This window comes from Bidens hawaiensis, unplaced genomic scaffold (genome assembly GCF_021521415.1).
Source record: "Bidens hawaiensis isolate Kalapana, Puna unplaced genomic scaffold, B.hawaiensis_p1.1 tig00015874_1, whole genome shotgun sequence".
Taxonomy (NCBI): domain Eukaryota; kingdom Viridiplantae; phylum Streptophyta; class Magnoliopsida; order Asterales; family Asteraceae; genus Bidens; species Bidens hawaiensis.
The window spans coordinates 326,721-336,617 of record NW_027492421.1 but is presented as its reverse complement, the minus strand read 5'-3'; the positions used below and the strand labels follow the sequence as shown (position 1 = coordinate 336,617).

At 35.7% G+C, this 9,897-nt stretch overlaps 1 protein-coding gene across 1 annotated transcript; it reads left to right on the top strand.

The window, feature by feature from the left end:
* The first annotated feature begins 351 nt into the window (after positions 1-351).
* Positions 352-7,720, top strand: LOC143549958 (uncharacterized). Its single transcript, XM_077040720.1, has 19 exons — positions 352-408; positions 639-749; positions 844-906; positions 989-1,059; positions 1,166-1,265; positions 2,272-2,342; positions 2,777-2,877; positions 2,971-3,074; positions 3,179-3,232; positions 3,933-3,988; positions 4,124-4,162; positions 4,234-4,378; positions 4,467-4,645; positions 4,730-4,797; positions 4,879-4,951; positions 5,351-5,412; positions 5,483-6,410; positions 6,981-7,271; positions 7,426-7,720. The coding sequence occupies exons 1-19, from the start codon at positions 352-354 to the stop codon at positions 7,700-7,702; spliced, it is 2,850 nt and encodes a 949-aa protein (XP_076896835.1). The 3' UTR covers positions 7,703-7,720.
* The last annotated feature ends 2,177 nt before the right edge of the window (positions 7,721-9,897 follow it).

Genomic DNA, 9,897 nt, shown 5'->3' with positions numbered 1-9,897 from the left:
AATTGGTATAAGTAATTAAGATGAAACAGATTTTGTTAAATGTTAAATCTAGGATATGTAAAACACTCTTTCTATCCAAATTAGGTTCCGCTTTTAACTTTGACGAGTTACAACGATTTGATTTTAATTCAATTTTGACAAGATTTTAATTAAGTAAGAAGTTTGATTTTTTAAATAAAAAGCGGAACACCAATTTTGTTAAAAATAATACAAATAGGATTGAAAACGAATAATATTTGTAGTCTATGTGTGAAAATATATGCTTTTGGTGTCATATTTTGAGAATTGAGACTAGGTCAAATCCTGCATATAATGTTGAGTTTGAGGTTTTCTGTATGTTCTTTCAGCGAAATGACAACAAATAACTATGATGATGATAAGGAGGCTTCTAATTCTACAATTATCGAGGTAGACTGATGATGAACTCCGCTATTTTTTTTGTTTTTTTGTTTTTTTGTTTCTCATATCTCTTTAACCATAACAATTATTACAATTTTTTCATGTAAATATAAATTTCGTTACTATAATTAATAAAAAGGCTTGCGCCTGTAACTGTAACTATAATATGAAGTATTCCCTTAGTTTCATTAATATTCAACTTGAAGTTTAAATGTCACTTGTTGGCTCTCTGTTTGTAGGGTAAAGTTGATCCAGCAAAACCGGCATCTCTGACTTGGAAGAGGAAACTGAACGCTGACGAAAATCCTCTTTCAGAGTTTGGTTTAAAGGTCAAAGAATTAATTCATTTGGTATGTGATCGTTCAATATATGAAGAACTAGAAGAATGATAATCAATATATGAAGGCATCTTTCACTGTTTAAATGTTTGTTTCCTTTACGTAGACTCCAATAGGGTATCGCTTATGGCGTTTGAACCGAGAAGATGCTTCAAAGGGGGACGGGAATGTAATTTCTCTTGTTCTTTTAATCTTTTTCTAATGTATAATTTGATCATTGTAACTGAGTGGCTTAGACTGTATTGTTTCAGGGAACTATGATGGACCCTTTCAAGAAACGCTATTCTAACTCATGTAATGGTGTCCCTTTAGGTGGTATTGGGTAAGCCATTGCTTATTTTTAAGGATAATACTACATTATTATATAGAGTTATTATTTTTTTAGTAGTGTTGCCTTGTTTTAGAGGCTGAAAAAATATATCTGCCAGTGCAGGTAGCATTGGCAGAACATATAAAGGTGAATTTTTGCGTTGGCAACTATTTCCCAAAATATGTGAAGACAAACCAGTATTAGCAAATCAGTTTTCTGTAAGTTTGACTTTGTATATCAATTAATTTAGCTGTCTTTATACTATTAAAGGTTACAAAGAATTATATGACTGTTGAAGTTTTCATGGATGGAGAAACTTTCTTACAATTTTCATCAAAATTTGATATCCGTCCACTAGAAAGAAACTTCTTTTGATGGTTGACTGGCAGGCTGCAAATGAACTGACCGTTCAATGAACCTTCGTGAACCGTTTGCCTGGAAATTCGTTCGCATTCATTCGTTTGATAAATGAACGTTCATGAACAACGGACTCCGTTAGATTAATTAAATGAATGAACATGAACAAAGGCCCCGTTTGCTCAATTGTGCCCTTGAATGTTCGGTAATATGTTCATGAGCGTTCGTTCATTTACGTTCATTTGTTTACATTCATTTATGTTCGTAAGGATAATTGGTTGTTAGTACTTCACTTGATTTATGTTTTAGCTGGCTATGTATTATCTTTTGGATTAAGAATGTTGTTTTCTATTTTAAAATTTATATATGTTTATGGTGTTCATTTATGTAATTATGTTTGCTTTTTGTTTGTTTATGTTCGTATTCATTTGTGTTTGTTCGTTTGTCGTCTGTGTTTGTTTATGAAATTAACGAACAAACACAAACGAGCATGGACAACTTCATTTCCTTAATGAACGAACACAAACAAGAAATTTCGTTCGGTATGTGTTTCTGAACCATTCGTTTGTCCTATAAATTGTAAACAAACAAACAAGGTCTCATTTGGTCCGGTTCTGTTTGTTTACAGGTGATCATATGTTTCTCATTTAACAAGATACATTTCAATTCTGGCCAATTTCATATATGCTTTTCCTACCTTTTGAAAATACCATATATTCACAAACATGTTTTAACAACATTATACTTTATGCATTAAAAGCTTGTGTTTTGGGATATAATATATATTGAAAATACATGTGGGTATGTACTTATTCATTTTTTTAATTTATAATTTCTAAGTGATTTTATATTTATGACATTATGCAGGTGTTTATCTCGCGTCCAGATGGAAAGAAATATTCAACTGTCCTCTGCCCACCGAACACAGAAGTGCTAACGTATGTTGGCCCCAATTAATGATCTTTGCAATTGATTTGATAATAAGAAAGAGATGAACAAGAATTGAACAAACAAACTTTGATTAAAACTTTTATCTGATGAATCTTGAATACAACATTTCACCCCTATTTATACTACATGAACCGGTACGTTCGTTAAAGTCACACCCTTTCAAAGTCAACCCTAATTGACATCTGTACATGGAAGTTCTAATCTTCCATCTTGACACATCTAGTCCCTAGACTTTACAGACTATATTAAAACACAACTAAACATACTTTTTAACTGTTTACAATACAGTCTGCACTTATGATGAGTGATTAACACTACAAAGTACGCATAATATCTCAAGAGTTTTAAAATTTTGGTTTTCTTTTTGTATTGTAAGAGTGAATGAAACTGAAACTGAAACTGAAGATAATGTTTATATCAGAGATAAATCAAGTCACGGGATTGGATCGTGGGACTGGAATTTTAGTGGACATTATTCTACATACCATGCATTATACCCAAGGGCTTGGACAGAGTATGAGGGTATATATCATCCTCAATGCTTATAAAAAGATCCACTTCAATAAGTTTGACTTTTTTGAGTCAACACTCATCAATCTCTTCTCTTTAATGTAGGTGAACCTGATCCAGACCTAAAAATAGTTTGTCGCCAGATTTCGCCGATTATCCCTCATAATTACAAGGAAAGCAGCTATCCTGTTGCAGTATTTACTTACACAGTATGATATATCTCTAAAACTTAAATAATATTTTTGAAAATTTTAATCTGACTGGATGAGACAACGCTAACGATTAACCTATCATTCATTGTGATCTTCTGTAGCTGTCTAACCTAGGAAAGACTGCTGCTGATGTCACCTTACTGTTCACATGGGAGGTAAGTAAAGTTTTACTTTCACTGCTATCATTATATTATATTGTATCGTGTATGTTACTTACAGTTAAACAGAAAAATACTTTTCATAGTGTAGCATCAAATCTACACGTGCTTGAAGCACTTAGTACAAGCGATTTCTGAATTTTGAACGTGAATTGAATACATAAAAATGTTACAATTAACTTACTGTTTACACCCTATACTTTTTCCTTATTTCCTCTATTTGCCCGACCAGGTTTTGACACGTGGCAAACTCACATTGTTTTGGTTTTTTATTTTGTGTGTTTTCTCTTAAAACTTTTAAAATATGATGTCGTATAAAATTCTGAATATACCGTTGCGATGTGCTTATTTTTGTCTATATTTTATGTAAATTTCATTCGAAACCGACTTTTTGTGACAATGCACAAGTCATCAAAGCATGAACGTTCAAGCCATCAAAGGTGTTTTAAGGTTTTGGTTTTTTACAGTTTTTTTTATTTCTGTTTTCTTCTCACAACCTTTATAATATGATAGTTTATAAAATCCCGAAATTGTCGTTTCGACCTGTTTAACTTTATCAGCGTTTCAGCGTGAATTTATTTCGCGTGGTGCATAAGTAATTTAATTTAACAGCCCTGCCGCAGTGCGTGGGGTTTACCTATTAGTTTTATATATGTCACCAATCTCTTATAAATATTGACTTTTTAACTTATTTCAGAATTCTGTTGGTGGATTCTCTGGATTATCTGGTCATCATTTCAATACAAAAATGAAGTAAGAATGTACATATTTCAAGTTTTCAACCCCATATATCGATCAGTGATCACGCACCTAATATTGTTTTTTGGGAATTGTTAAATGGCATATTCTAACGTTATACACTTATACTGTCACATCACTTTTAATCAGGGTGGAAGATGGAATTCATGGTGTAACCCTTCATCACATGTAATATTTTCTTCTTAAAATTATTTCTTATTCCATTTATGGTACATGTCTCATTGTGTAAGTCGACACAGGAGTGCCAATGGTCAAACCCCAGTAACCTTTGCTATTGCAGCACAAGAAACAAATCACGTTCATGTTTCCGAGTGCCCGTCTTTTGTGACATCTGGAGACTTCCAGGGATTTACAGCTAAAGACATGTGGCAGGAAATTCAACAGGTTTGTTTAACAATTTGCCCTTTATGCCCCTGTTGAAGACGTAGCCATTGTTTTCACCAGATATTTATTTTGTAATTTTTTTATTCAGAATGGCTCCTTTGACCGCATTGACTCCTCTCAACTGCCAATGGCTTCAAAACCGAAATCTTCTATAGGTGCATCTGTTGCAGCTTCTGTCACCATACCCCCTGGTGCAGTGCGAATCGTCACTTTCTCACTGTCGTGGGACTGCCCTGAAGTACGCTTTCGAAACCGGACTTATCATAGGTTGGCCCCACACAATAATGTATATAACTTTAGTTTACATCAAATAATGTAACTTCTTTCTTATATGTATTGTTTTGTAAATAGGCGTTACACCAAATTTTATGGTTCTCATGGGGATGCTGCTGCAAAAATTGCGCACGATGCTATTCTTGGTAATGTTTTCTCGTCTATTTATATTGACGTGAGGGTTTAAGTTCACATATTATGTAATTAATTTGGTCTCTGAAATCTAGAACATGGTAACTGGGAGGCACAGATAGAATCATGGCAGCAGCCTATCCTTGACGATAAGAGGCTCCCTGAATGGTACACTTCGATTTATTCTTTATGTATTTGTTTATTTTAATATAGTTGGAAATGTGGAAGGGTTCGGTGGCAGTTCAAAATGGGTTTTGACGTTCCTAAAAACTTTAGATTAGTGGTTTGGCCCCACACTTGGCCGGACCGTGAACAACTCTAGATATCGGTTTTAAGTTATACAATGGGTCAAAATGGGTCTTGCCCCTAGCCACTGCGTCAACAAATAGTGCGAACCATTTTGATAGTTTTTTAATACGGCCCGTTTCAACCTGAATCCATTTTGGTAAGACCCGTTTTGACCTGATCCAAATTGATACTTTTTTAAAATCACCAGTTTGACCAGTTAGCTGACCTGTCTGACCCACCTGTACTTTCCAGTCCTGAAGTCCTATTGGCTATATGCAGGTATCCAATCACTCTTTTCAACGAATTATACTATCTGAACTCAGGGGGGACAATTTGGACAGGTAACCTTAATATTATCACATAATTTTTGTTATGCAAAACCAGCTCACATCACATCATCTCTTTTTACAGACGGACTGCCACCTGCACACAATTTATCAACCATTACCGATAAAAAATTCTCAATCGATAGATTTAACGTAAACTCTCATAACAATGTCAACACATCTCACCAACCCGACACTGCTGTTAATGTTCTCGAAAGAATGACATCAGCACTTGAAGAAATCCACAACCCCACATCAAAAAACTCTGCATTCGGCACCAATTTATTGCAAGAAGGAGATGAAAACATCGGTCAATTTCTTTACTATGAAGGAATAGAATACCACATGTGTAACACATACGATGTCCATTTCTACGCATCATTCGCGTTAATTTTATTATTCCCAAAACTCGAACTAAGCCTGCAACGAGACTTCGCAGCTGCAGTACTAATGCACGATCCAAGAAAAATGGATCTGTTATGTGACGGGACATGGGTCCCACGAAAAGCACTTGGTGCGGTCCCACATGATATTGGAATGCTTGATCCATGGTTTGATGTTAATTTCTATAACATATTCAATACTGACCAGTGGAAAGATTTGAACCCGAAATTTGTTCTTCAAGTTTATAGAGATGTGGTGGCTACCAAAGATAAAAGTTTTGCACGCGCGGTTTGGCCTTCGGTTTATATTGCAATGGCGTATATGGAACAGTTTGATAAAGATGGTGATGGGATGATTGAAAATGAAGGGTTTCCTGATCAAACGTATGATACGTGGTCGGTGACAGGTGTGAGTGCGTATTCTGGTGGGTTGTGGGTGGCGGCATTGCAAGCCGCTAGTGCACTGGCGGCGGAAGTTGGTGATAAGGGTTGTGAGGATTACTTTTGGGTGAAGTTTCAGAAAGCAAAGAGTGTGTATGATAAGTTATGGAATGGTTCTTATTTTAATTATGATGATAGCAACGGGAGGGCGAGTTCGTCAATTCAAGCTGATCAGTTAGCTGGACAATGGTTTGTTGAAATTTGCAAATTGTTCGGCAAGTCCATGTGGTTTGCACAAATTTCACCTCTAGTTCCTATCTTTTAAAGGAAATTTGTCCCAATTGTTTTGAAAAACGTAACACATTTGGTCCTTGGATGGATATTAGTATTAAGTGGGCGTGAAATTACCTTTTACCTAGACAGCAAAAGGAACAAGAAAAGGAATTGCTTTTATTAAAGCATAATAAACTAAAACATCTTGTTTAGAGTTCAAAGGTGTTTTGGTAATTTGTAGTTTTTAGCCTTTTTTTCCTTCTTTATTTTATAGATATTAACTTCCTTTTACTAATTTTTTTTCTCTTTTTGTTTTGTCTTTAAGTGAAAGGGTGAAAATGCCTTTTTTTTTTTTAAATAAACTTAACTGACATCTATCCTAGGGATCAACTGTGCTACGTTTTTTCCAAACAGTTAGAACCATTTTTGTAAATTTTGAAAGCTAGGGATGAAAGTTGAAATTTGTGAAAATGCAGGGGCTTGCTGAGTAATTTACTATTTATATATTTCAATAATCTGAAACTAAGAAAAAACTACGTTCCGTAGGTATGCAAGAGCGTGCGGGCTTTTTTCAATTGTTGATGAAGATAAGGCAAGAAGTGCGCTAGCAAAAGTTTATAAATTTAATGTAATGAAAGTGGGGAACGGGAAACGGGGAGCAGTTAATGGGATGCTGCCAAGTGGACAAGTTGACATGTCAACTCTGCAGTCGAGAGAAATATGGACCGGAGTTACTTATGGTGTTGCTGCAGGTATGATTCATGAAGACATGACTTATATGGCTTTTCAAACCGCAAGTGGAGTTTATGAGACTGGTTGGTCTGAACATGGATTCGGGTAAGTCTACGACCCGACCTGTTTGAATTCATGTTGACCTATTATCCAAACATATTTGAACCGTTATTAACTTTTTTCTTACCAAATGGTTTTTTTTTTTTTTTAAATAAAAACTGGTACACTAGCGACATGAATGCCTTTTTCATGCTTGTAGATACTCTTTCCAGACTCCGGAAGCTTGGGACATAAATGGATCATACAGATCTCTAGCATACATGCGTCCTTTGGCAATATGGGCCATGCAATGGGCCTTAACACAGCCCAAAACACCTAATCAGGAACCAAAGGCGGATGTAAAGCCCGAGTCTCTTCTCAGGCAACATGCCGGATATACAAGAGTGGCCCGTTTACTTAAACTGCCAAAGGAGCATGACTCGAGAGGCATATTACAGATTATCTTTGACTACACTTGCAGAAAGATGACAATGTGAGGTATCTGTTTTCAAGTTTATATGATAGCTGCAACAATTATTGTACATGTATGTGTGGGCTTGCCCCGCCCCTTATTGGTTATTGGATTGTGATTGTATGTTGGACAAGTCACTTGGAGATTGTGTTTAGACTGTCGCTAATGCGTGTATGATGTGATGCCAGAGTTATGTATTAGAGTTCATTACTAGGATCCTCTGGTAAGACCATACTAAAAACAATAACTTTTTAGAAAAGACATCCAAGACCCCACTCAGTGGTAGCATGTTTGGTCTTTGGCAAAAACTTGCTCTTTTATACTGATCAGCACACGCTTTTACGTTAAGGAATTAAAATTTGACTTTGTTTTTATAATTTTTATCTTTTTGTTATATAGAAACTTAAAACTGGTGTGGGGCTTTATATTCTATATGAGTAGCACTGTGCTAAGATGTTACAGTGTTCTCAGTTCCGTTGATGCTCGTGTCAACTTGGGTGTTTTCATTCTCTTCATTTTGATTCGTATTGAGTTTCGGTTAACACCTCTTTGACTGGCCCATTTAGTACCTAAAAGATATGAATCGCTAACGTTAGGGGTGAGCAAAATTGTGTTTAGCCCGAAAATAACCGACACCTGGACCTAACACAGCCGAAACCAGCGTGACCACTATATACAGTAGATTGAGTGATGATTGAAAGAGGAGGAGAAGAAGATTGAGTGATTTTGAAGAAAATGGTGTATGAAGATGAATTTCATTTTGCACTGGAAACTATTCTAGGAGAAGTTCAAATCCTTTCGGTTTGGATATCGATCGGTCTTGGTTAGACATAATTTACGCGTTCCATCTTGTTGCTGGAGGTACGCATCCCTCTTCTCGGTGTGCAGTATTAAGCGTTTTGATTGGTTATTGTTTATCAATAAAGATGAGTACTTTTTTTTATAACTTTAATAAATCTCGTGTGTTGGAAACCAACTTTTAAAAACAGCTGTTCAAAAAGCCACCAATAAATGGTTTTTGAAAATACCTGTTGTTTATTTTGTAGTTTTTATAACTTTTTGATTGAGAACAACATTTTGTTTAGAAACCAATTGTTTAAATAAATATACATGGTAAAAAAGATATTTGACGAACAAAAGATGTAATATATCATCATTCAATCTATATCTACTGTTAATGCAATACAATATGGTATTTCACTATTGATTGATTTGATTAATTTCTAAAAATAAAAATTTCTTTATAATAAAATAATTTAAAAAGAAAATAATAATTTATCACAAAAAACTTAATAAGCAAAATTTCTATTTTTCATAAATACATTAATTAATACCGGATCATTATTTTCTAATATATATATAAAGTAAAAGCTTGGTGCCGCTAGCATTCTATTGGGCCAAGTGATGGTCAGCTATTGGGCCACTTTTTTTTTTTTTGATTTTTTTTGTTATTTAGTTTCGTTATCGTAACGAATGTAATTGAAACTAATTGATTTCGTGTTGACTCACTGCCACAACACCCGAGACTGACAACACTCAAGTTTTACCAAATCACCATCGTAACACCCAGATTACTGACGTTTTTATTTAGTTCCAGTACCGTAACGAAATGAACCTTCTATAGAATTCGCGTCGACTCACCACCGCAATGCCCGAGACCGACAATGTTTGGGTTTATTAAACCTTTTGTTTTAATTCCGGTACTGTCAAGAGCGTAACCAAGACCGACCAAATTCGCGTCGACTTATTGCCACAACGCGCAGATCGACAACGCTCGAGTTTTACCAACGCCTAGGTTTTACCGATTCGACGCCCGGGACCGACAACGCTCGGATTTAACCGATCCTTTTGTTTTGCTTTTGTCACCATAGCTAACATGACCAAAACAAACCGAATTCGCGTTGACTCACCGCCGCGACGCCCGTGACCGACAACGCTCAGGTTTTACGAATGCCCAGGATTTCCAACTCACGCCGCCACGCCTGGGAATGACAATGCTCGGTTTTACCAACGTCTGGGTTTTACCGATCGAAAACGCCGTTTTAAATTTATTTTTTATATGTTAATTTGAGGGATTTCCTTTCTGAGTTTTCATGCTTGGATTTTACGAATATCGCTAATATCGTACCGTAAGGAACACAAACGAAACTGTCCAAATTCGCGCTGACTCGCCGCCACAAAGCCCGAGACCTACAACGTTCGCTTTTTAACAACGGCCCG